We start from the raw sequence: 27,751 nt of genomic DNA, 5'->3' as shown, positions 1-27,751 counted from the left end.
ATTGTCGGCGATCACGGAGATAACTTCCAGCTGTTCACAGGCCCTGGGTGTTGTGAGTCGGCCACCCGGGAACCGGCACTTCTCGGCTGGAAAGTAACCTTGGAAACTGCAGACAACGTGAACGGGACCGTTCGGCGCCCGACCCGGCTGTCGCCGGTCCCTTGGCCCGCCGGGAGCGGGAGGAGGTTGCCGAGGAAACGGGATGACGTGCAGAGTCCCTCCCGTCCGTGGGCTGGGCCTCGCCGTCTCTATGGTAACGGGAGCGTTAATGGCGGTGTGGAGTCATGTTTAGTCCGAAGTTGCTGCTGGTGGGCCCGAGCGAGGTGAGCTGGGTCGAGTGTGACAGTGAAATAACTCGGGGCGTAGAGCAGGGTGTGATGATTAATCTCGGCTGCGAGTATGCATTTAAGGTGGGGTTGGCGCACCAGGCCGTTCTCTGTAGTGTTGGCGTGCAGCGTTCAGTGCTGGGGATGGTTCATACAGCTGCAGGAGCTGGAGACGGCGGGGTTACCAGATGCTTTGGTGCTGCCGGAGCGCTTGGGCCTGTGTCAGAACCTCTTCCGTCTTCGTGCAGCACAGGCCTGGAACTAGTGGGTTGTAACGGCTGAGCAACAGCTGTGACGTGGGAGTAATAACGGGGGACACTTGTGGAGAGGTCTTGGCGATCGTGGCTGTGGAAAAGTGGGTGCAGCAGTTTAGTGGGATCCATCCAGGCATCAGAATCTTATTTAATTTCCAGACTTTTCTCCTTTACTTTATGCCTATCACTTTTTCTCTTGCTTTAACTCCAAGAACATTACACTACACTATTCTCTGGAGCGTAGAAGGTTGAGGGGGGACTTGATAGAGGTATTTAAAATTATGAGGGGGATTGATAGAGTTGACGAGGATAGGCTTTTTCCATTGAGAGTGGGGAAGATTCAAACAAGAGGACGTGAGTTGAGACTTAAAGGACAAAAGTTTAGTCGTAGTCATACTTTATTAATCCCAAGGGAAATTGGTTTTCGTTATTGTTGCACCATAATTAATTAAATAGTAACAAAACCATAAATAGTTAAATAGTAATATGTAAATTATGCCAGGAAATAAGTTCAAAACCAGCCTATTGACTCAGGGTGTCTGACCCTCCAGGGGAGGAGTAAAACTTGATGGCCACAGGCAGGAATGACTTCCTATGACGTTCTGTGTTGCATCTCGGTGGAATGAGTCTCTGGCTGAATGTACTCCTGTGCCCACCCAGTACGTTATGTAGTGGATGGGAGATATTGTCCAAGATGGCATGCAACTTGGACAGCATCCTCTTTTCAGACACCACCATGAGAGATTCCAGTTCCATCCCCTCAATATCACTGACCTTACAAATGAGTTTGTTGATTCTGTTGGTGTCTGCTACCCTCAGCCTGCTGCCCCAGCACACAACAGCAAACATGATAGCACTGGCCACCACAGACTCATAGAACATCCTCAGCATCATCCGGCAGATGTTAAAGGACCTCAGTCTCCTCAGGAAATAGAGACGGCTCTGACCCTTCTTGTAGACAGCTTCAGTATTCTTTGACCAGTCCAGTTTACTGTCAATTTGTATCCCCAGATATTTGTAATCCTCCACCATGTCCACACTGACCCCCTGGATGGAAACAGGGGTCACCGGTACCTTAGCTCTCCTCAGGTCTACCACCAGCTCCCTAGTCTTTTTCACATTAAGCTGCAGATAATTCTGCCCACACCACGTGACAAAGTTTCCTACTGTAGCCCTGTACTCAGCCTCATCTCCCCTGCTGATGCATCCAACTATGGCAGAGTAGGGGTAACATGAGGGGGAACTTCTTTACTCAGAGAGTGATAGCTGTGTGGAATGAGCTTCCAGCAGAAGTGGTTGAGGCAGGTTTGATGTTGTCACTTAAAGTTAAATTGGATAGATATATGGACAGGAAAGGAATAGAGAGTTATGGGCTGAGTGCAGGTCGGTGGGACTAGGTGAGAGTAAGAGTTCGGCAGAGACTAGACGGGCAGAGATGGCCTGTTTCCGTGCTGTAATTGTTATATGGTTATACTTGCTGATTCCTAATTCTGAGAAACTGCGACCACGGCGACATTCTGTGGGTTATTGACAATATTTACAAATATACTGTACCTCTTTTGAATTACTCTCACTGCAAGCTGCAGCATGTAATTTCCCTCTAAGCAATGTACTTTTAAATCAATTTAATGATCTCATCTCATGCTCTTGATATTTATTGCTTATGTATTTATTATTGTTTATGTTGAAACTTTGTCTTTTGCACGCTGGTTGATGTGGCTCATTGATCCTATAGTAGTTATTTTTCTATTGTGGATTTATTGAGTGTGCCTGGAAGAGCCAACAGTGTCTATAAAAAGTGTTTGCCTCTCCACCTTGAAAGTTTTAATCTTTTATTGTTTTACATTAAATCACAGTGGATTTAACTTGGCTTTTTTGATAGTGATTAACAGAAAAAGACTTGTGTCAAAGTGAAAACAGATCTCTACAGAGTGATCTGATTAATTACAAATATAAAACACAACATAATTGATTTCATGAGTATTCACCCCCATTCAAGTCAGTATTTACCGTAATAGATTTGCCTTCGGCAGCAATTACAGCCTTGTGTCTGTGTGGGTAGATCTCTATCAACTTTGCACATCTGGACACTGCAATTTTTCCCCATTCTTCTTTACGAAACTGCTCAAGCTCTGTCAAATTGCATGGGGATTGTGTGTGAAAAGCGCTTTTCAAGTCCAGCCACACATTCTCAATTGGATTGAGGTCTGGACTCTGACTTGGCCACTCCAGGACATGAACTTTGTTGTTTTTAAGCCATTCCTGTGTAGCTTTGGCTTTGTACTTGGGATCATTGTCTTGCTGTAAAACAAATGTTCTCCTAAGTTGCAGTTCCTTTGCAGACTGCATCAGGTTTTCCAGCAGGATTTCCCCATACTTTGCTACATTCATTTTACCCTCTACCTTCACAAGCTTTCCAGGGCCTGCTACAGTGAAGCATCCCCACAGCATGATGCTTCACAGTAGGGATGGTGTGTCCTTGATAATGTGCAATGTTTGGCTCACGCCAAACATAACATTTAGGCTGATGGCTAAGAAACTCAATTTTGGTTTCTTCTGACAATAGAACCTTCTTCCAACTGACTTCAAAGTCTCCCACATGCCTTCTGGCAAACTCTAGCTGAGATTTCATATGAGTTTTTTTTCAACAGTGGCTTTCTCTTTGCCACTTTCCCATAAAGCTGCGACTGGTGAAACGCCCAGGCAACAGTTGTATGTACGGTTTCTCCCATCTCAGCCACTGAAGCTTGTAACTCCTCCAGTGTTATCATGGGTCTCTTGGTGGTTTCCCTCACTAGTCCCCTTCTTGCATGGTTACTCAATTTTTGAGGATGGCCTGCTCTTGGCAGATTTACAGCTGTGCCATGTTCTTTCCATTTCTTGGTGATTGACTTAACTGTACTGTAAGGGATATTCAGTGATTTGAAAATTTTCTTGTATTCATCTCCTGACTTGTGCTTTTCAATAACTTTTTGCAGAGTTTCTTGGAATGTTCTTTTGTCTTCATGGTGTAGTCTTTGCCAAGATACTGACTCACCAGCAGTTGGACCTTCCAGATACAGGTGTACTTTTACTACAATCAATTGAAACACTTTGCTGCACACAGTGATCTCAATTTAACTAATTATGTGACTCCTAAAACCAACTGGCTCACCAGTGATGATTTGGTGTGTTATATTAAAAGGGATAAATACTTATGCAATCAATTATTTTGTGTTTTTATTTGTAATTAATTTAGATCACTTTGTAGAGATCTGTTTTCACTTTGACATGAAAGTGTCTTTTTCTGTTGATCAGAATCAAAAAAAATTAAATCCACTGTGATTCAATGTTGTAAAACAATAAAACATGAAAACTTCCATGGGGTGTGAATACTTTTTATAGGCACTGTACTCTGTGCTGTATCTCAATAAATTAAAAAAATGAATCTGAGGGTTGTATATGGTGACATAAATTCAATTCAATGATAAATTTACTTTGAACTTCGAGCCTATTAAAGAATAGGGATAGAATATGCAGATAAGCACTGGAGGAACTCAGCAGGTCAGGTAAGAGGGGAGAGGCCAGAACAAAAAAAAGGAGGGGGAGCTTGAGGGTGATGAATGAATCCGGTTGAGAGGGAGAAAGCAGAAGGGTGAGGAGGTAGTGGAAAGGAAACAATGTGAAAAACTGGAAGGCTGAAGGTGAAGGAATCTCATGGGAGAGGATACTAGAACAGGGAACAAAGGGAAGGAGTTGGCGAACCAGAGGCAGGAAGGTGAAGAGCAGGTTGTGAGAGTGGGGAAGGGGAAAGAGAAGAGGTATAAGGGGATGGGGATAAGGGGAATGGAAGTGGGTGAGAGAGACAGGGGGGAGTGGTTAGATTTTGCTCCATCCTGCAGCTTTGCAATGTTGACATTTAGGGTATCATGTTCACTTCTGGTTGCTGCATTACAGGATGGATGCGGAGGATTTGGGGAGCGTGCAGAGAAAGTTCGCCAGGATGCTGCCTGGATTAGTATTAGCTATAAGGACAAACTTGGGTTGTTTTCTCTCAAGTGTTGGAGGCTGTGGGGGGGGGGGGGGGCTGACAAATGCTTGTAAAAGTGTGGAAGATTGGTTGATAGTTGGCATCTCTTTCCCACGTAGTTATGTCAATTACTAGTCGATATAGCTTTAAAGTGAGAAGTGGAAAGCGTAAAGGAGATGTGCAGGCTAAGTATTTTTTTCACACTGTGAGTGGTAGGTGTCTGATACAGGCTGCCAGTGGTATGACAATGGTTTTTAAGAAACCTTCACACTGACACCTGAACATCGAGATGTGGATCCTGTGCAGGTAGTTGGAATTAATTTCATTGGGTGTCGTGGTCAGAGCAGACATCTTGGGCCAAATCTAATCCCTTCAGGGGCTCATTGCTGCTTGTCACAGGGTTGTTGCATGTAAACAAAGGAAACTAGTATTGGGTTATTATTAGCACATTGACTGAGATACCGTGAAAAGCTTGTCTTGCATTCTGTTCATACAGATCAAATCATTACACAGTGCTGAATAAATAGCAGCTACAGAGAAAGTGCTATGCCTGAAAACAATTAAGTGCAAAATCATAGTGAAATTGTGAGTGAAGAGTTCTCCTTATTGTACTGGGGATCCTTTGAAGTTTTCTTTACTAAAATGAGATTCTGTAGAAGCTGGAAATCTTGATGCTGGAGGAACACAGCAGGAAAGGCAGCATCCATGGAGGGGGATAACCAATTGATATTTCAGGCTGAGTCCCATCATTATGATTGACTCTTAATCTGATCAAAGTTCTCAGCCAGAAACAGTTTATTTCCCTCTATTTGACCTGCTGAGTTCCTCCAGCATTTTGTATGTGTGTGAGAGTGAAAATTTCCTTTGGAACAGTAATAAGCAACATAACTGGGAACTGAACAAAGTTATTTTGCTGGTTCAGCTGACAAGGTTGAGACATTACCCACCCACATCTTCAGGTTTCCCAAACTTCGTTATGCTACATTTGCAATATTATGTCTAGTTTCGGTCACTCTGCTGCAGGAAGGAGTGCAGAGGTTATTTATGATGATGTTGCTAAGACTTTGAATTGAGTTATGGAGAGGTTGAACAGACCGGAGCTTTTTTTACAGCATTAAAAAAGTTAGGGTGATTGTGTAGAGCTGTATAAAGTCACGACAAGCTTGGATGGGTGAATTCACAAATTCTTTTTTCTAGCATTGGGGAATCAAGAACTAGATTCAGAATCAGGTTCATTATCATTGATAGATGTTGTGAAATTTGTTGTTTTGCAGCAGCAGTGCAATGCAAGATGTAAAATGTTCTATATGTCACAAAAATAAATAATGCTGAAGATGAATTATGGGGTAATGCTTATGACTAGAGGGCATCGGTTTAAGGTGAGAGGGAAAGTATTTGATAGAAACCTAAAGGCATCAAAAATGGAAGTTGTGCACAATGGTGTGAGATGGAATAGATCAGAGGTCCTATGGTCCGAGTCCATAGCACGCTCAAAGCAGCTGCGATGGTTAACCGTGTGGTTAAGAAGGTGTACGGTATATTGGCCTTCATCAATCGTGGAATTGAATTTAGGAGCTGAGGGGTAATGTTGCAGCTATATAGGACCCTGGTCAGACCACACTTGGAGTACTGTGCTCAGTTCTGGTCGCCTCACTACAGGAAGGATGTGGAAGCCATAGAAAGGGTGCAGAGGAGATTTACAAGGATGTTGCCTGGATTGGGGAGCATGCCTTATGAGAATAGGTTGAGTGAACTTGGCCTTTTCTTCTTGGAGTGACAGAGGATGAGAGGTGACCTAGTAGAGGTGTATAAGATGATGAGAGGCATTGATCGTGTGCATAGTCAAAGGCTTTTTCCCAGGGCTGAAATGGTTGCCCAGAGGACACAAGTTTAAGGTGCTGGGGAGTCAGTACTGAGGAGAGTTCAGATGTAAGTTTTTTTTTACTCAGAGTGGTGAGTGCGTGCAATAGGCTGCCGGCAACGGTGGTGGAGGCGGATATGATAGGGTCTTTTAAGAGACTTTTGGATAGGTACATGGAGCTTAGAAAAATAGAGGGCTATAGGTAAGCCTAATAATTTCTAAGTTAGAGACATGTTCGGCACAATTTTGTGGGCCGAAGGGCCTGTATTGTGCTGTAGGTTTTCTATGTTTCTATGTATGTAAAAGTTGAAATATTACTGTCACCTTACATTGTTGAAACTATAAATATTGTCATGGTACTTCCATGTTTTATGAGTATATGATCTACATATAAATTATAATGTATCTAGCAGATCCATCATCATTGTAAGTTTATTTATGTTCCTGTATTTATCTTTTCAGAGCGGAAAAACTGTTCTGGCAAATTTTCTTTCTGATGCAACAGAAGCTATTGGTGGTGACTACAACCCTACTCAGGGAGTCAGGTACATGAACTTAGTACATGAGTTACTAAGAACAAACCTGTCTCATAATGTATTTTGTAGGACGTGAAGTGATGATGACAAAATGGCAACAGATGAATATTATTGTTCCCGAAGACACATGTATAGCTGAGCTTTGTGTACAATATTGTCACTAAATTGATAAATTGGTTTATTATTGTCAAATGTGCCAGGGAACAGTGGAAAAACTTGTCTTGTGTACCATCCATATAGACAATATAATTACAACAATCTATCGAGGTAGTATGAGATAAAATAAGACAATGCAGTAAAATGTGTTTCAGTTACAGAGAAAGTGCTGTTCAAGTAAACAATAAGGTACAAGGCCTTGACAGGGTAGATAGTGTCGTCCAATGACTATCTTATTGTAATAGAGGTTTGTTCAGTAGTCTTAAAAATAATGGGTTTGTAACTGTCCTTGATCTTAATAGTATGTGTTTTCAGGCTTTTGTATCTTCTGCCAAATGGGAGGGTAGGAGAAGAGAGAATGTCTGGGGTGGGTGGGGTCCAGGGCCGGATTAAGCTAGAGCGGGGCCTGTAGCATATGTTATAAAGGGGCCCTTATAAAGCAATTTTTAAAATGCACATTAAGTATTGAAACATAAATTATTTACTTGCATAGTAAAGTAATACAATTTTTTCATTTGCTGTACAGCCAGATAATACGACAAATGTCCAACACTTCAGTAATGGTATTACTTGTACGTGTCAATTTTAAATGTCAAAACTAACAAAACTACGATTTAAAAGTTAGATTTTCTATAATTAGCATGAGCAAACTTGATGATACTGGAAATGTCTATTTCACGCAGAAGTTCATGTTCAATGCTCATTAGAGTGAGATTGTTCAATCTGTTTTGACCATTGGTGCTCCTTAGTTCATTTTTAATCCTTTTCAGTTTTGAAAATGAGCGTTCTCCGCTGCAGTTGGTAACCATGAGTGACAAATAGATGCGCAAAGCATTTTCTACATATGGAAAACATGACTCCAAAGAATTTTCAGTTATCAAACGGTACAACTGTAACTCTACAAGGTCTTATTTGGTGCCAATATGAGAAGCAAGATCAGTTTTCAACAGTTCAGTAAACTGCACAAATTCTTTCTTCCAGATCTTCCGGATATGATTTAATAAGATTTGATGACCGCTTTATGAGCTCTTCAGGTGTAAGCAACTGTAACTGATGAAGGAATTCAAAAACACCATTCACCTTTAGATAAGCTTTCTGCCTTTTTGACAGGGCACAAAGCAAGCTGTCAATAGTGGAAAGAAATGTTTGGCATTTCAACTTCTAAGAAGGTGTTTGAGATTCAACAAGTGGATCAAGAGTGCCGGAACCACTGAAATCAACATACATGCGATTTTGCTTGTTTTTTTTTGAGTTTGCTGTTGATAATCTTCACACTTGGTCAGATCCTTGGGCTTTCTGCTCAATGTCTGAAAAAGTAGACCGCGTAGCATGCAAGGATTCATAGAGTGCACAAGCTGTGATCAAGTCTTGGCCAGAAGATTGCAAAGAAGCACTGGTCATTTGAAAATGCTGTAATACTTGATCCCACAATATGACCATTATTTCTGTTTCCAACTTCATCATGGTTGAAAGTAGTTCACAAGCCTGTTGTCAACACTCTGCCTTCTGATCTTTGTTATCTGAAATGTCATCCAAGACTTATTTTATTGCAGAAAAGCTGTGTAAAAGTGCTTTTGCTGCATCTGCACGAGCTGACCACTTGGTATCTGGCATTCTTTTCACAATGGGCAAATGAGTACCACCATCAGATAATGCAGCAGAAAGGAGATCCCACCGATAAGTAGAAGCAGAAAAAAAATGTGTACAGGCTTTCTACAAATTGAAAGAAAATTAATGCTTTGTGACAACATTCAGCAGCACATTTTCCAGCCAAATTTAGTAAATGTGCAAAACATGGAATGTAATCCACAAACTCATTCAGCTCTTTAATTAGTGCTTGTGAGCCACTATACTTGCCACTCATGTTGCTGGCATTGTCATAACTTTGACCACGGCAGTCTTTTATATCAATGACATTTTTCTTTAAAAAGTCAAGTAAACTTTGAGCGAGCTGTTCAGCACTATGACCTTCCATATCCAAAAACTTCACAAATCTTTCAACTGGTCCAGATGGCAAAACATGGCACACAGTCAAAGTCAGCGACGCACCTTCCAGCGGCGTAACAGCGCACGCTGCAGCGGCTTGGGAGTGTGGGAGGTAGCACAAAGGTCACCACAATACAGCAAGGAGCCAACACACACTTGCACACACATACCATGCAGCATGCAGCTTCCCCAACATGAAAACAACAGCGTTGTCATGAGAATACGGTCAGATGCCTATTTCACCAGGCTGCAGCTTGCAAGCATTTAGTGCGGGGCCCTCGAAAATGCGGGACACGTAGCATATGCTACTTTTGCTACTAGGTTAATCCGGCCCTGGTGGGGTCTTTGATGACGCTAGCTGCTTTACCAAGGCAGCGAGAAGTGCAGACAGAATCCATGGAGGGGAAGCTGATTGCTGTGATGTGCTGAGCTGTGTCCACCATTCTATCCAAATTTCTTGTGGTCACAGGCAGAACAGTTGTTATCCCAAGCCGTAATAGTTTGCATTCTATAGTGCATCAATAAAAATTGGTGAAGGACAAAAGGAACATGCCATGCCATACATTTCTTTAGAAATTATGAGGAAACAGTGCTGCTGGTGAGATTCCTAGGTCATGGCGTGTACATGGTCGAACCAGGACAGGGTTTTGGTGCATTCACCAGCAACTTTTATGTGTGTTGCTTGAAATTCCAGCATCTGCAGATTTCCTCGTGTTTGCATTTTCAATTTCATCAACTTTGCTTCCAACTTCCACCCTGCCCTTAAGTTCACTTGGGCCATTTCTGACACTTCTATCCCCTTTCTTGATCTCTTTTTCTTTTCTCTCTCTCTCTCCCCCCCCCTCCCCCCCTCCCCCCCTCTCCCCCCCTCCCCCCTCCCCCCCCTCTCCCCCCCCTCTCCCCCCCCCTCCCCCCCCTCCCCCCCCCTCCCCCCCCCTCCCCCCCCCTCCCCCCCCCTCCCCCCCCTCCCCCCCTCCCCCCCCTCCCCCCCCTCCCCCCCCTCCCCCCCTCCCCCCCCTCCCCCCCCTCCCCCCCCTCTCCCCCCCCTCCCCCCCTCCCCCCCCTCCCCCCTCCCCCCCCTCCCCCCCTCTCCCCCCCTCTCCCCCCCCTCTCCCCCCCTCTCTCTTCCTTCCCCCCCCCCATCTCTAGAGACAGACTATCTCCTGACACCTTTTATAAACCTGCAGACTCTCATGGTTATCTTGACTATACCTCTTCCCACCCCTAAAAGTGCTATTCTTTTCTCTCAGTTCCTCCATCTCTTCTGTTCTCAGAATGAGACTTCCTATTCTAGATCATCTTAGATGCGCTCTTCTTTTCAAAGAACAGGGTTTGCCTTCCCCCACCATCGATGCTGACTTCACTCCTCAAATTCCCTGACATATGCCCTCACCCCACCCTCCTGCTGTGATAATGGGGAACGGATTCCCTCACTTCCCTAACAAGTCTGCCTAACTTCTGCCATATCCAATAGGGTCATACAACAAAGCACATTTCCTATCCCCACCACCCCTCTTCACGTTTCATTTGAGATCACTCTCTATGTGACTCCCTTATCCTTGTAACATGACAAGCTCATACACTTTCTCCCTCACCACCATTCAGGGCCCTAAACCATCCTTCCTCTACATTGGTGAGACTTGACACAGGCTGGGGGACCACTTCATCGAGCACCTTCACTCTGTCTAAATTGACTTCCCAATTCCATTCTGACATGTCTGCCCATGGCTGCCTTTACTGCACAATGAAGACAAATTCAGGTTGGAAAAGCACCACCTCATATTCCAACCTGGTGGCATGAATATTGATTTCTCTAACTTTCAGTAATTGCTATCACCCTCTTTTTTTCTATTACCCATTCTGCTTACCCTTTTATTCCTTCCCTTCTCATTAGCCCTTCACCTCCCTCTGGTTCCCTCTTCCTTTTCTTCAACGATCCACCTATCACCTCCCAGCTTCATACTTCAACTACAGAATCTCTCATGTTTCTGTGTTTCCTGGTTCTTGAACCCTTCTCAGAGGATAACTTCTGACTTTCTGTATCCTTTATTATTTTAAATATCTCTATCAGATGTTCCCACAAGCTCCTGTGTTCCAAACAGGGTAACTCTTTACTTTTATCTGACAATCCACTTAACAGCTATTCATTCCTTGGTAAACCTCTTGTGCTTTCCATTTTTCCTTCCATATGAAATGCATAACTGGATGCAATGATGCATTTGGAGCTAAACTGGTTTTGTGTAAAGGTTCATCAAGACTTTGAAAATGACAGGATCCTTTATGTATTTAAACTACTTTCTCAACCAACCTTGACACTTTCAATGTCTCTCTACTCTTCTGCTTAGAATTGTACTATCGACTTTTATGTTTATTCTTATTATTGTACCCAGAAGTCAGTTACTTCATTCAAGTTGATACCCATATGAAATTTGGTATGTCACTCTTCAGGCATTAAACAAAAGCTGTTCAATATTTTGTTCAATTCTGCAATGGACCCTACTTCCAGGTGACTAAGTCTTAACGCTGTATCATTGTCTTTAGACCTTAAGTTTAAATAAGCTATGCATGTTAATGCTAATAAAAAATGATTTTCTATTCTAGAATACTGGAATTCGAATGTTTAAATGTGAATGCTGGTGGCAGAAATGTTGGATGTGAAGTGGAACTCTGGGACTGCTCTGGTGATCAGAAGTAAGAAAACAGTGGAATTGATAAGTCTGTCAGTTACAGCAGTTTGCTCCCTCAATTACTGTCAACTTGCCCTGAAACTGGGCAAGATCACAAATGGACACATTACCCAGGTCTGAATTCTTCCACTTTACTCCCAATATGATAAATATTCATGGGGTTCAATCATTAAAGAAACTTGGTCCTTAAAGCTATAAAATGGAAAAATAAACTATTGTTGGTTATTTTGAGAAGATTAAAATTTGTAAGCAGAGTTAAAATTTGCATAGAACCTTGGCCAATTTCACGCTTGTAATATTGGACATAGTTCTGATGTCCATATCAAGCTACAAAGGTAGGGATAATTTACAAGTCAGGGCACAACTTACTAAGACAGGTTGAATAATTTGAGGCACTTTCTCCATAACATAGAGGACTGAAAAGTGCCCTGACAGCACCTTTTTAAAAATTAGTATAGAACCTCTTTTCCTTCCTTCTATTCTAAAGTTGTCCCAGTTGCATTTGAGTAACAAAAAATTCCCCAATATACACTTCTTGCACATGCCTGTAATTTCCCTATAGTTCTTCTCCAGCTCCCACTATTTGGAGATTTACAGTAGCGTGATTATATCCTATTTGCTTTGCATCTGCAACAAAATGAATTTGCTTCTTGCCCCTCATCGTTCCTTTGTAACATTGCAGTATCATCTCCTATCAGCACTCTTAGTCTATCTCCCTTTCTCCTTAAATATACACAGATTATTTCTGCACTCAGCTGATCAGGCAACATCTGTATAATAATCTTCTTTATCATTTCTGAAAACTGTAAACATGAATATTAAGTGCTTGGTGAACTCAGATTTTGGACCTTTCCATTACTGCAACATATCTGTGCTGGATGTTCTGCCAACATATTTACATACAATTCTAAACTTGTATTTGTATTCCTCATGGTTACGCCTTCTGCTGGAACTACTTCCTTTACTGGTACGATCCCATGAAAGAGTCATTTAGACAGATATATGGACAGATAAGGAATTTGGCATCATTGTCCTCAAAGACATTGTGGCTGAAGAGCCGTTTTCTTTTCTTTTCTGTACTGTTTTATGTTCTGTTCAATGGTCATGCTCTTTTAAGCATCATTGTCTTTACAGCTTCTGTGTATTGATGCTCATCCTACAGAAACTCAGTACAAACCTTCCCTGCCATACTAGTAGATCCCCCAGTGAGGATATCACTCCCAGTGCCACCATCCATTCCTTTGAAGGAGGTGCTCTTACCTCAGTACTGGTTCCAAAGGTCTCTCATTCTCCCCACTGAGCTAGTGTTGATTCTTTTTATCATCTGACACTGAACACAATTCAGAGATTACTATTCTTTTCCTAAAGCTCCTTCCCCAGCTCTGAAAACTTTGTAATCATGAAATGCCTACTGGGACCTCAGTACTTGCACAGTTACAGATTGGCATGCATAACATTGTGGGTGTCACTGAATCATGACTGAAAGAAGATTATAGCTGGGAGCTTAACGTGCAAGGACACACAATGTATCAAAAGGATAGGCAGAGGGTGTGGTGTGGCTCTGTCAGTAAAAAAAAAAATGAAATCAAATCGTTGGAAAGAGGTGACATAGGTCAGAAGGTGTTGAATCATTATGGGTAGAGCTAAGGAACTGCAAGAGTAAAAAGACCCTGATATACAGATCCCCAAACAGTTGTAAGGATGTGGTCTTAGAAGTCTAAAAGGGCAGTGTTACAATAGTCAGAGGGGATATCAATATGCAGGTTGATTGGGAAAATCAGATTGGTGCTGGATCCCAAGAGGCGGATTTCCAGAATGCCTGCGAGATGGCTTTTCAGAGCAGATCATAGTTGAGCCCACCAGGGGAATCAACTATTCTGGATTAGGTGTTGTGCAATGAACCAGAGTTGATGAGAGAGCTTAAGGTAAAGGAACCCTTAGGAGAAATTGATCATAATGTGACAGAATCCACTGTGCAATTTGACAAGGAGAAGCTAAAGTTGGATGTATCAGTATTATAGGGGCATGAGAGAGGAACTGGCCAAAATTGAATGGAAAAGAATACTAGTAGGGATGACAGCAGAGCAGCAATGGTTGGAATTTCTGGAAGCAACTCAGAAGGCATAGGATATATGCATCCCAAATATTCTAAGTACAAGATGTCACAACCGTGGCTAACAAGAGAAGTCAAAGCTAACATAAAAGCCAAAAAGAGGGCATATAATAGAGCAAAAATTAGTGGAAAGTTAGAGAATTGGGAAGCTTTTAAAAACCATCAAAAGGCAACTAAAAAAGTAATTAAGAAGGGAAAAAAAATTAAAGAGGATAACAAAAGTTTGTTCAGATGCATAAAGTGTAAAAGAGAGGCGAGAGTGGATATCAGACCGCTGGAAAATGGTGCTGCAGAGGTCATAATGGGGAACAAGGAAATGGTGGATGAACTGAATTAAGTATTTTGCATCAGTCTTAACTGTGGAAGACACTAACAGTATGCCAGAAGTTCGAGAGTGTCAGAAGGCAGATTGGGTGAAGTTGCCATTACTAGGGAGAAAGTTCGAAGGAAACTGAAAGCTCTGAAGATAGATAAATTACCTGGGCAGATGGTATACATCCCAGGTTCTGAAAGAGGAGACTGAAGAGATTGTGGAGGCATTAGTAATGATCTATGAAGGATCACTAGATTCTGACGTTGCAAAAAAGGTTGGGGATCCCTGCCTTGTGGGGGGTGGGGTGTCTGTGTTGGGGCCACATCTTTTTACGTTATATGTCAATGACTGGGATGATAGCTTTGTGGCCAACTTCGCAGATGATACGAAGATAGGTGGAGGGGCAGGTAGTGTTGAGGAAATAGGCTACAGAAGGATTTAGACAGATTAGGAAAATAGGCAAAGAAGTGGCAGATGGATTACAGTGTCAGGAATGTATAGTCATGCCCTTTGGTAGAAGAAATAAAAGGGTAGACTATTTTCTAGAGAAATTGAGAGAAAATTCAAAAATCTGAGGTGCAAAGGGCCTTGGGAGTCTTTGTACAGGATTCCTTAAAGGTTAATTTGCAGGTTGAGTCAGTGGTGAGGAAGGCAAATGCAATGTTAGCACTCATTTCAAAAGGACTAGAGTATAAAAGCAAGGATGTAATGTTGATGGTTTATAAAGCACTGGTGAGGCCTCACTTGGTGTATTCTGTGCAGTTTTGGGCCCCTTATCTAAGAAAGGATTTGCTAACATTGGAGAAGGTTCAAAGGAGTTCAGGAAGACAATTCTGGGATTGAAAGGCTTGTCATATGTAGAATATTTGATGGCTCTGGGCCTGTGCTTACTAGAATTCAGAAGAACAAGCTGTGATCTCATTGAAACCTATCAAATGTTGAATGGATGTGAAAAGGATGTTTCTTATGGTGGAGGAATGTAAGACCAGAGGACACAGCCTTAGAATAGAGAGGCGTCCTTTTAGAAATGAGACAAAGAGGAATTTCTTTAGACAGAGTGGTGAATCTGTGGAATTCATTGCCACAGGTGGCTGTGGAGGCCAAGTCATTGGCTATATTCAAGGCAGAAGTTGATAGGTTCTTGATTAGTCAGGGCATGAAGGGATCTGAGGAGATTGCAGCTGAGATGGAAAATGAATCAGCCGAGATGAAATGGCGGAGGAGACTCAATGGGCCAAATGGCCTTATTCGGCTCCTTTATCTTATGGTTTAATAATAATATTGAATGTTACATGTTCACTTATTATGTACTTTTTTTCAATTCTTATAGTAAGTTTCACATAATGTTCTTTTCATCTCTGAAGGTTTGAGACATGCTGGCCTGCTTTAATGAAAGACTCCAACGGAGTTATCATTGTGTTTAATGATATACCCAGCCACCTGAAAGAGATTGAGATGTTCTATTCCTACTTTGTTCAGCAGCAAAGGTTACATGACTCTCAATGTCTTCTCATTGCTCACCACAAACCAAGCTCAGCAACTGGTAGAAACCGGCCAAATCTGGGTAAGTAAAGGAATTGTGTGCCTCCAACTATTGTATTACAGAAGATGATATCTAGTGCAATTCAGTGGGTTTTCAAACAATTTCTGATTTAAGGAATCAAATGTTAAACCAATCCACTTAATGGATTGTGTGTTAGATTTTTATTGTTAAATGTCTTGCATTATATGTTGGTAAATATGTATCATCTGATGCCAAACTCTGTACAGATGGCAGCTGTATGAGGATAAAATGTGGATACTTGGAGCCATGTGACAGCTGTGCGAATCAATGTGTCACTGTGCTGCACTTCTCCAGAAACAAATGGAACAATTGTATTGTCACCCCTTTCATTCTCCCTTTTGTCGGTGTGCTAATTGCATTGTTACCGTGCGATGAAGACTTTTGGATTAATTGCAGCAATTACTTAGCAAAAGCGCGATTCAAGATTGTTTAATGTCATTTCCTGTACGCAGGTGTAAAAGAGAATGAAGTAATTGTTATTGCAGGTCCATTGCAGCACAAAAAGAAATAAAGTAAGATAAAGAACACAATAATAAACACAATGAATATATTAACACAAGATAACTTGTGTGTATATATATTGATTGTATGTCCATAAAATATTTCTAGGCACAAAGGTGTCTCTACGTAGGTGAGTTTAACAGGAAATGATGAAGTAGTGGTGGTGGGGGATGCGGAGAGATGGGTTAGTGGGTGGAGGTGTTGATCAGCCTTACTGCTTAGGGAAAGAAAGTAGTTTTGAGTCTGATGGTCCTGGTATGGAGGCTTACATAGCCTCCTCCTTGAAGAGAGTGGGAGATATGGTCCACGGGCAGGGTGAGTGGGATCCTCCATGATTTACTGGCCTTTTTCCAGCACCTTTCTGTATGTACGTCCTTGGTGGCAGGTAGGCTGGGCCGGTGATGCACTGGGCAGTTTTGACTACCCGTTGTAGAGCACTCCTGCAGCGTCCATACCACGCAATGGTGCAGCATGTTGGGGTACACTCTACTGTGCATTTGTAGGACCATAAGACCAGAAGTGATAGGAACAGAATTCGGCCATTTGGCTTGTCGAGTCATCTCTGCCATTTCATCATGGCTGATCCATATTTCCTCCCAACCACATTCTCGTGCCTTCTCCTAGTAACCTTTCACGCCCTGATTAATTGAGAATCTTATCAGCTTCTGCTTTAAATACACCCAATGACTTGGCACCACAGCCACCCTGTGGCAACGAATCCCACAGATTCACTACCCTCTAGCTGTAGGAGTTCCTCATCTCCATTCTAAATGGATGTCTCTCTATTCTGAGGCTGTGCCCTCTGGTCCTAGATTCTCCCACAATAGGAAGCATCCTCTCCACATCCACTCTATTTAGGCCTTTCAATATTCAATGTTTCAGTGAGATACCCCCCACCCCATTCTTCTAAACTCCGGCAAGTACAGGCCCAGAACCATCATAATAAGCCTTTCATTCCCAGAATGACTCCCATGAACCACCTCTGAACCCTCTCCAATGTCAGCATATCCTTTCTTAGATAAGGGCCTAAAACTGATCACACTACTCCAAATGAGACCAGTGTCTTATAAAGCCTCAGCATTATATCCTTGCTTTTATATTTTAGTCATCTCAAAATCAATGCTAACATTGCATTTGCCTTCCTCACTTGCAAGTTAATCTTTAGGAATTCCGCATAAGGACTCTTGATTCCCTTCGCACCTCAGATTTTTGAATTTTCTGCCCATCTAGAAAATAGTCTATATATTCCTTCTACTGAAGTGCATGACCCTACACTTTCCGACACACTATTCCATCTGCCCACAACAAACGAGAAAATCTGCAGATGTTGGAAATCCCGAAATGTTGACTACTCTTCTCCATAGATGCTGCCTGGCCTGCTGAGTTCCTTGCTGAGCATTTTGTGTGTGTTATTCCATCTGCCACTTGCCTATTCTCCTAATCTATCTAAGTCCTTCTGCAGCCTCCCTGCTTTTTCAATACTATCACCCCTTCACCTTTCTTCATATCGTCCACAAACTTTGCCACAAAGCCATCAATTCTATCATCCTATCATGTAATGTAATATGAGTATAGATGTGCATAGCCCAGCTCTTTAGCCTCCTCAGAAAGTAGAATCATTGGTGAACTTTCTTGATAGTGCAGTGTCTTCTGGAACCATGAAAGGTTTTGCGAGATATGCACACCAATGAACTTGAAACTGTTTACAGATTTCACTCTGTTCTGCTAATGTAAAGAGGGCTGCAAGTTTTCCTGAAGATGATAAGCATCTCTTGTTGACATGATTGAGGAAGAGGTTATTTGCCTGGCACCAGGCCTTGAACTCTTCCACCTCTCTGTAGGCTGTCTCATCGTTGTTGCTGATGAGCCCCACCACTTGGTCATTGGTGAACTTGACAATGTGATTACTCAGGCTGTGTAGTCATGTGTGAGCAGAGTGTACAGCAATGGGCTCAGCACACAGCCCTGGAGCAGCCAGCATCCGTGTTGAGAATAATGGTGTTTAACTGACTGTTTAAATGTCATTTTCTTTGCAGTTTAAATAAACTTACCTTGACCTTTGAAACATTTTGGAGTTTCAATGTATTTACATTGTCAGTGTTTCAAAGTACAACACTGTTACAAATTATAACAATAAACGCAGAATGGAAGCTCATTGTTAACAAACTGTGGCCCGCTGAATGCCAAAACATTTTACTCTTGCCATTCTGCCTGACAGTTGCTTTGACTGCCTGACATAATTTACTTGTGTTGTGAGTTGTGGTTTGTGCTTGTTTGGTGTTCATATTATATTAAAAAAACACAAGTTCCAAACAGTTTTCATGCCGTGTAATAATTTTCTGCTCAGAGCAATGGTTGATCTGCACAGCTGTTTAAAAAATTAGAGGGAGCATGGCTCTGTGGTATAAAAGTAGCTGTTTTGTGCAAGGCATCATTTTCTTTAGATCCTCCGTTTCAAGTAGCAGTGACCCCTTCACTGTTCTGTTCCTGTTCTCATTGTTTAATCATCTCTTAAAAAACAATCATGAAGCAACAAGTTTTATGCCTTGTTCCTGACTTCTAAAAGAACCTCAGATTTAAACACCAGAATCTGACAATGAGGAGGGCAGTTGTGCATCTTGATTATGTGAGGTCTTTAGGTTATGAAGTTCAACACCTAGCTGCACAGTGTGTATTTCAATCCTGTTTCACAGAGGAGATTGAATCATACTTTGGAAGAAAAAGGGTGAAATAGGTATTCAATTGGGACTTGAGGCATACAACAATCCCTGATTACTAATCAGGCCAAGATCTATATCCTGCATTTACAATCACTAATAAGGATCAGTTTGATTGTAACTGGCATCTGACCAGCTCATCATTGAATACATCAGTCCCAAATGTCCCTAATTTCTTTATTCCTCAAACTTGTCAATTTTTCATAATAATTTTACATTTAAATAGAATATTATATATAGATTCTCATTTTTTTCTTTTCATGTTCGTCAGCAACCAGTAGTCATCATCATGAGACTTGTAAAGCTAAATAAACAATATTTAATTTTCAGACATTTTTAATTTCAATATGCTGGCATACCGATCTAACATGCACAAGTGAGAAGCAACTCCCAGCTGTGTTGAGCAGTCGTTAAAAGTCCTGCAGGTCGCTCAGGATGTGTTGGTGCATATAGCTTGGTCACTTCTGTGATTGATTATAGCTAATTTTCTTACAAGTATGAGTTCAGTTTATTATCTTTCAACTGTACACATGTCAAATGAAACGATGTTCCTCCAGACTAAGGTGCACAACACAGTACATATAGTACACAACAACACATCAGGTAATATTACCACAAATAAATTAACAAATAATAAGGGGCATTTATGACACAATTTAAAAAGTAAACAGTATAATGCTACTGGCGCCTCATACATAATAAAATCTGGGTGGTGGCAAGGAGTTCAGTAATCTTAGGGCTTGGGGGAAGAAGCTGTTTCCCATCCTAACAGTTCTTGCCCGAATGCTACAGTCTTGCCTGATGGTAAGGGATGAAAGAGGTTGTTGGATGAATGGGGGGGATAATTGACAATGCTCAGGGCCCTCCGTAAGCAGTGCACCTAATAAATATCTCTGTTAGATGGAAGGCAGAACACGACGATCCTCTCAGCAGCCTTTGCAATCCTTTGTAGGGACTTGCAGTCAGATGCCTTACAATTCCCACACCAGGCAATGAAGCAGCTGCTCAGGACACTTTTGATGGAGCACTTGTTAAAATGGGGAAGGGTGTGAGGGATCCTCACTCGCTTGAATCTCCTCGGGATGTGGTGATGTTGCTGTGTTTTCTTGACCAAAGAGGTGGTGTCGAGGGACCAAGTGAAATTGTCCATTATATGCACTCCCAGAAACATGGTGCTCCGAACTGTCTTATATGTAGTAAGGAGTGGACAGGCAGAACCTTGCTAAAGTTCACTATCATATCTTTGGTCTTGTCCATGTTGACAATCAAATTGTTGTGCTCTCACCATTCTACTAGCTGCTCTGCCTCGTCTCTGTATGCTGCCTTGTCATTGTTGATGAGACCATCCCTTGTGCCCTCAGCGCACTTGATTGGGTTTGAAATGGATCTAGCAGTGCAGCCATGTGGCAGCAGCAGGCTAAGCCTGCAGCCCTGCGGAGCACAGATCAGTGTGATGGAGCTAGAGATGCCTAGCTCCTCTTGCGGGATGTGGGAAGGCAGGGAGACCTTCAGTGTCCCTGATGACGACAACTGCAAGAAGTACATCCAGCTGTAGGTCCTAACCACGTTGGAGATGGAACTGGATGAACTTGGGATCATTCAGAAGGCTGACGGTGATGGATGTGACACGTAGAGAGGTAGTTACACCCAAGGTGCAGGACACAGGAAACTCGGAGACAGTCAGAAAGTGGAAAGGGGATAAGGACCGAATGCAGAGTACTCCTGTGCCAACCCCCGCAACAACAGGTATATCACTTTGGATACTATTGGGGAGAGGGGACGTCAACCTAACAGGAACGTCACCGTGGTTAGGTCTCTGGCACTGACTCAGAAGGGAAGGGGGGAGGAGAGGATTCGTTAGTTAAGAAAATGGACAGGAGGTTCTGTGGATGTGGACGAGATTCCAGGATGGCATGTTGCCTCGTGGGGGCCTGAGTCCAGGATATCTCGGATTGAGTCCTCAGCACTCTTAAGTGGGAGGGTGAACAGCCAGAAGTCTTGGTCCATGTAGGTACCAATGACATGGGTAGGATAAGTGACATGGGAAGTTCAGGGAGTTCGGTGTTCAGATAGAGGACAGGACCTCTAGGGTTGAGATCTCAGGATCATGTGCTTCAAATGCTCGATTTGAGGAAAAAATGGAATACGAAAGTAACAGTAAAGAGGATACCAAAAGTTTCTTTGGTTACATAAAGTGTATAAGAGAAGTGAGAATAGATATCAGACTGCTGGAAAAAAATGCTGGAGGGATAGTAACAGGGACAATGAAATGGCAGATGATTTGTATAAATATTTTGCATTAGTCCTCACTGCAGTATAGTGGAAGTTCCAGCTGTCAGGAGTCATGAAGTGTATGAAGTTACCATTACTAGGGAGAAGGTTCTTGAGAAACTGAATGGTCTGAAGGTAGATAGCCCAGATGGTATACATCCCAGGGTACTAAAACAGCTGAGGAGATCTTGACGACATTAGTAATGATCTTTCAAGAATCACTAGATTCTGGAATACTTCTGGAAGACTGGAAAATTGTAGATGTCACTCCACTCCTCAAGAAGAAGCTATAGGCCAGTTTGTCTGACCTTGGGGGTTGGGAACATGCTGGAGTCGAGTATTATGGATGAGGTACTTGGAGGCACATGATAAAATAGGCCATAGTCAGCATGGTTCCTCAAGGGAAAATCTTGCCTGACAAATCTGTTGGAATTCTTTGAAGAAATAACAAGCAATAAAGTCAAAGGAAAATTGGTTGATGTTGTGTACTAGGATTTTCAGAAGGGCCTTCACAAGGCTGCTTAACACACGACGAGCCCATGGTATTACAGGGAAGATCCTAGCGTGTATAAAGCAGTGGCTGACTGACAGGAGGCAAAGAGTGTGAATAAAGCGCGCCTTTGGGTAGCTGCCAGTAACTAATGGTGTTCCACAGGTGTCTGTGTTGGGACCGATTCCTTTTACATTATTATGTCAATGATTATAGATGATATAAAGATAGCTGGAGGGGCAGATAATAGGAAGTAGAGAGGCTACAGGAAAACTTGGACAGATTAGGAGAATGGGCAAAGAAATGGCAGATAGAATACCATGTCGGGAAGTGGTCATGCACTTTAGTAAAAGAAATGAAAGGGTTAACTATTTTCTAAATGAAGAGAAAATACAAAAAACGTGTGCAAAGAGACCTGGGAGTCCTTGTGCAAGATTCCCTAAAGGTTAATTTGCAGGTTGAGTCTGTGGTCAGGAAGGCAAATGCAATGTTGGCATTCCTTTCAAGAGAACTAGAATATAAAATCAAGCAACACACATCAAAGTTGCTGGTGAACGCAGCAGGCCAGGCAGCATCTCCAGGAAGAGGTACAGTCGACGTTTCAGGCCGAGACCCTTCGTCAGGACTAACTGAAGGAAGAGTGAGTAAGGGATTTCAAAGTTGGAGGGGGAGGGGGAGATCCAAAATGATGGGAGAAGACAGGAGGGGGAGGGATGGAGCCAAGAGCTGGACAGGTGATTGGCAAAAGGGATACGAGAGGATCATGGGACAGGAGGTCCGGGAGAAAGACAAGGTGGGGGGGGACCCAGAGGATGGGCAAGAGGTATATTCAGAGGGACAGAGGGAGAAAAAGGAGAGTGAGAGAAAGAATGTGTGCATAAAAATGAGTAACAGATGGGATACAAGGGGAAGGTGGGGCCTTAGCGGAAGTTAGAGAAGTCGATGTTCATGCCATCAGGTTGGAGGCTACCCAGACAGAATATAAGGTGTTGTTCCTCCAACCTGAGTGTGGCTTCATCTTTACAGTAGAGGAGGCCGTGGATGGACATGTCAGAATGGGAATGGGATGTGGAATTAAAATGTGTGGCCACTGGGAGATCCTGCTTTCTCTGGCGGACAGAGCGTAGATGTTCAGCAAAGCGGTCTCCCAGTCTGCGTCGGGTCTCGCCAATATATAAAAGGCCACATCGGGAGCACCGGACGCAGTATATCACCCCAGTTGACTCACAGGTGAAGTGTTGCCTCACCTGGAAGGACTGTTTGGGGCCCTGAATGGTGGTAAGGGAGGAAGTGTAAGGGCACGTGTAGCACTTGTTCCGCTTACACGGATAAGTGCCAGGAGGGAGATCAGTGGGGAGGGATGGGGGGGACGAATGGACAAGGGAGTTGTGTAGGGAGCGATCCCTGCGGAATGCAGAGAGAGGGGGGGAGGGAAAGATGTGCTTAGTGGTGGGATCCCGTTGGAGGTGGCGGAAGTTACGGAGAATAATATGTTGGACCCGGAGGCTGGTGGGGTGGTAGGTGAGGACCAGGGGAACCCTATTCCTAGTGGGGTGGCGAGAGGATGGAGTGAGAGCAGATGTACGTGAAATGGGGGAGATGCGTTTAAGAGCAGAGTTGATAGTGGAGGAAGGGAAGCCCCTTTCTTTAAAAAAGGAAGACATCTCCCTCGTCCTAGAATGAAAAGCCTCATCCTGAGAGCAGATGCGGCGGAGACGGAGGAATTGCGAGAAGGGGATGGCGTTTTTGCAAGAGACAGGGTGAGAAGAGGAATAGTCCAGATAGCTGTGAGAGTCAGTAGGCTTATAGTAGACATCAGTGGATAAGCTGTCTCCAGAGACAGAGACAGAAAGATCTAGAAAGGGGAGGGAGGTGTCGGAAATGGACCAGGTAAACTTGAGGGCAGGGTGAAAGTTGGAGGCAAAGTTAATAAAGTCAACGAGTTCTGCATGCGTGCAGGAAGCAGCGCCAATGCAGTCATCGATGTAGCGAAGGAAAAGTCCTGACAAAGGGTCTCGGCCTGAAACGTCGACTGCACCTCTTCCTACAGATGCTGCCTGGCCTGCTGCGTTCACCAGCAACTTTGATGTGTGTTGCTTGAATTTCCAGCATCTGCAGAATTCCTGTTGTTTGCATATAAAATCAAGGATGTCATTTTGAGATTTTATAAAGCACTGTTGAGGTCTCATTTGGAGTTAAACAAGGCCTCACTTGTAGTATTGTGAGCAGTTTTGTACCCCTGGAGAGGGTTCAAAGGAGGTTCATAACAATTACTCCAGGATTGAGTGGCTTGCATATGAAGAGCATTTGATGGCTCTGCACCTGTATTCACTAGAATTCGGAAGAATGAGGGGTGACCTCACTGAACCCCTATGGAATGGTTTCGCTTATTATAGAGGATGTTTCCTACTGGGGGAGAGTCTAAGACCAGAGGACACAGTCTCAGAATAGAGGGTTGCCCTTTCAGAATGTAGATGATGAGTCATTTGTTTAGCCAGAGAGTAGTGAATCTTTGGAACTCTTTGCCACAGGCAGCTGTGGAGGCCAAGTTTTTATGTACGGTATATTTAAGGCAAAGATTGATAGATTCCTGATTGGTCAGGGCTTGAAAGGAAATTGGAGAAGGCAGGAGGTTGGGGCTGAGAGCAAAACTGATGAAATATCAGAGCAGACTCAATGGGCCAAATGGCCTAATTCTGCTCCTGTATCATATGATCTTATATTTCTGCCAACACAGGCTGGCTGTGTCCTTTCTGTCAAGAAGTGCAAGGTCCAGTTACAGAGAAAGGTCTTGAGACCCAATGCAGACAGTTTACCCACCAGCTTCTAAAAGATATTCATATTAAATGCTGAACTTGTGTCTCCAGCGACTGCTAACTGTTTGCTAATAGGGTGTAGGTAATTATTTCAACTTTGTGATGAGGGATAATCAGAAGTTACAGATTTCTGGGTTGTGACTCTCAGTGGCTTCCGATTAGTGTAGAAGATTACCTTGTCAGCTGCAAGGAGTGTCCACTTCTTCAATATGCTTCTCAGGTGAGTACAACATTCCCAGTCAGCTTTCTCGATGATGTCATTCTCTTGCAATCTCTTCTCCGTTCTCTTTGCATTGCTCTCCCAGGCAGATAGATCAGCTGTATACACGGGGACCAGGAATTATACCCATGCCCTACTTCAAAACCCGGGTGATCACACCGTTTAGGCAATAAGGTCGGGGAACATTACGACCAGAACCAGCTAAGCTCAAGTCTCATTTAGCAAATAATTGGGACATTGAAAATGTGTTTTTGAGTGCTTTATTTTTATTTTTATGTCCTTTATTGTACATTAAACAGCCATGCACTCCTTGCCCACCTCTCCAGTACTCGTGCAATCCCAGCAAATTGTGAGATGTAGATACAAGAGAGACTGCAGTTGCTAGAAATCTGGAGCAATACAAAATACTGGAGGAACTCAGCAGGCCAGGCAGCAACTATAGAAAAATGTACAGTCCACGTAGATACGTGGACGCTGCCTAGTCTGCTGAGTTCCTCCAGCATTTTGTGTGTGAGCCTCTCAACACTCTTACACTGTAAAATATGTGTGTTGTCTTGTGCAGCTGTAGACATTCACTGTAAAACTTGTGCATGCTGCAGCTCATGGTACAGGCAGGCTATTCAGATCCCTGTTTTAACATATTAGATGCATTTTGGAGCTGCTAATTGGGATGCTAAATGGTTATAGGAAAGAACATCATCCTATTCTCATTGGTGTTTATGTGTGCAAGCACTTGGAGTAGGCATGAATGCACTTGCGATTTGCTGTATATTAATGCCAATGGCCACACACCCACTGGATTGAGAACATCATGAAGGCAACTAGCTAAGTTGTTCATGTCCAAACTTCACTCCACTTTTTATAACCACAGACCTGGACAGTCTGCCATCACACATCCTTTGCTGCTCTATTAATATCCGTTTTGTCTTGACTTTCAACTGAGCGGAGCTTGAACAGCCAGTGCTCTCTGTCTATTCCATCTGCTGTTGCTTGTTCTGTGAGATCCACAAGCTGAAACCTGTAACCAATTGAAACAGTGCAGGGTGGGCAGGAGTCCTTGGAATGAATGATTTCCTGTGTAAGGCAGTTATTGTTGCCTTGTGTATCCTGTAACATTAAAGATGGAAATTGAAAATGTCTGATTATTGGTGTTTGTATTGCTGACGACAAGACTACAAGTGGTTCTTGCAGTATGACTCGTGCAAGAGAATTTATTTTCTTTGTAGTTTTAAGGCATATGTATTCAGCCTTGCAGGTCTCATAATTATGAGCATTTATTCCTTCTATCGGTTATTTGCAGATCCATCATTTCTGCCTCTGTTAATTGCACAAAGGTTGCCTGACCATCTTTGGTTGCTTCCCTACAGGTACTCCATCCTCCTTTCATATGGTGGGTGGGAAAAGAGTATGAATGAATATTAGTAAATGTTGAACGGATGAAGATCATTTGTTATTCTCCATCCCCAGCTGCTGACAAAGTTGATCCTATCCCCTTGAACTCCATATATTTAAGAATCAAAGAATATTTGAACAAAGACACACCTTATTTTGTAGACCGAAAGGTTAAACTTCAAGTAGTGGTCAGAAAATGGCTTGTATATAATTTCTTTGTTATGGGGATATGACTTCAGCTCCTAACAAGTTTTGGTTCTTTTTTTCCATTAGCCCAGCAACTAAGCAAGCTGCGTTTGATCCATTCAAACCTGGAGGAGGATCCGGAACAAGTCCGCACAGCTTTCCGTCAGTACTTGGGAACGGTTGTTAGTTCTTTGTCAGAAAGCAGAGACAAAGAAGAGATGTCAATCATCACTTAATAACTGCTGATGGATTTTTAAATAGCTCCAGAATAGAGCAGCTTCAATCAAAAATCCAAAACTGCATTCATTGGCATATTTCTAGCTCTCTTTTCTACATTGTCACATTTGCCCAGCGAATGCAGGTGAACTGTCAGATTTGTGTGCACTTTGATGCTGTTGACTGTTGCTGTTCTAAAAGAGCGACAAAGTTGGTTCTGAAGATTTTCCATTATGTCAAAGCACTAAATTGGAGATGCAAGGAAAATGTTTATATTTTATCTGCTTTAACTTCAGAGGTCAATATTCTAGGTGGGGAGATAGTAAACAGACTCGGATTGAATGTGACGGCAGCAGTATTTATTACTGAATCAGTGCCCTCTTCCAAATGTCTTCAAATAAACAATCTGTGTTTAGTTTTTGGATTTGCATTGTTTTTCAATTGGCATTTGCAGGCAAACCAATGTTTTACCAAACTAAATTTTTACTTGTCTGTAACACCACACGCTATTAACAAACAGTCACTGGAGACATAAGCTGAGCATTTAATATGAATCCATTAGAAGCTGGTGGAATGACGAACCAAAAGTCCATGTGTATTGGTAACCAAACCAACTACCAAAATACATTTTGCAATTATTATTGATTTCTTTCTCAAAATGTTCACCTGTTGGATATTAGCTAGTCTAAAACTTCGCTCTGCAAATCCTAAGAGCATAAAATTGTTCATAAGTATGAAACATATTCCACATCATTGTCGTGTCTGAAACTTCTAAGTTGGCCCCAGCCCCAGCCCCAGGTGATGTGTTCCAGTGCACACCCGGTTCATTGAACCAAGTGGTGTCGGACCACGATAGTGAAAGGCATGGGCCAGATTCACCTGGCTTCACCACACGAGCCCATCCGCCATAGCACTTCATACCACACAACTCAAAACTCCACAGCCATACCTCTCCCAGTCACACATATACATCCACCAGCCCAACACTCAAACCTAATCCTAATATCCAAGGGGGCACACACCCCACAAACCCAAGGCACATCCCGATTATCCATGGCCACACCCACACAAACCCTAGGCACACCCTGATTAACCCTATCCACACCCCCACTAACCCAATTACCTTTGTCAGGGGGG

The 27,751-nt window shown here is 42.8% G+C and overlaps 1 protein-coding gene across 2 annotated transcripts; it reads left to right on the top strand.

The window, feature by feature from the left end:
- Nucleotides 1-212: 212 nt before the first annotated feature.
- ift22 (intraflagellar transport 22 homolog (Chlamydomonas)) lies at nt 213-27,044 on the top strand. 2 transcript variants are annotated; one of them, XM_072242898.1, is made up of 6 exons: nt 213-323; nt 6,913-6,995; nt 11,730-11,819; nt 15,606-15,805; nt 26,121-26,187; nt 26,486-27,044. In XM_072242898.1, exons 1-6 carry the CDS (start codon nt 285-287, stop codon nt 26,583-26,585), a joined length of 579 nt encoding a protein of 192 aa, XP_072098999.1. In that variant the 5' UTR covers nt 213-284; the 3' UTR covers nt 26,586-27,044. The 2 variants fall into 2 exon arrangements, with proteins under 2 accessions (XP_072098999.1, XP_072099000.1); XM_072242899.1 differs by lacking the exon at nt 26,121-26,187 and having other exon boundaries at nt 26,486-27,041.
- The last annotated feature ends 707 nt before the right edge of the window (nt 27,045-27,751 follow it).

Source organism: Mobula birostris, chromosome 25 (assembly GCF_030028105.1).
Source record: "Mobula birostris isolate sMobBir1 chromosome 25, sMobBir1.hap1, whole genome shotgun sequence".
Taxonomy (NCBI): Eukaryota; Metazoa; Chordata; class Chondrichthyes; order Myliobatiformes; family Myliobatidae; genus Mobula; species Mobula birostris.
The sequence above is the reverse complement of the archived record's forward strand: the minus strand, read 5'-3'. Positions and strand labels throughout refer to the sequence as shown.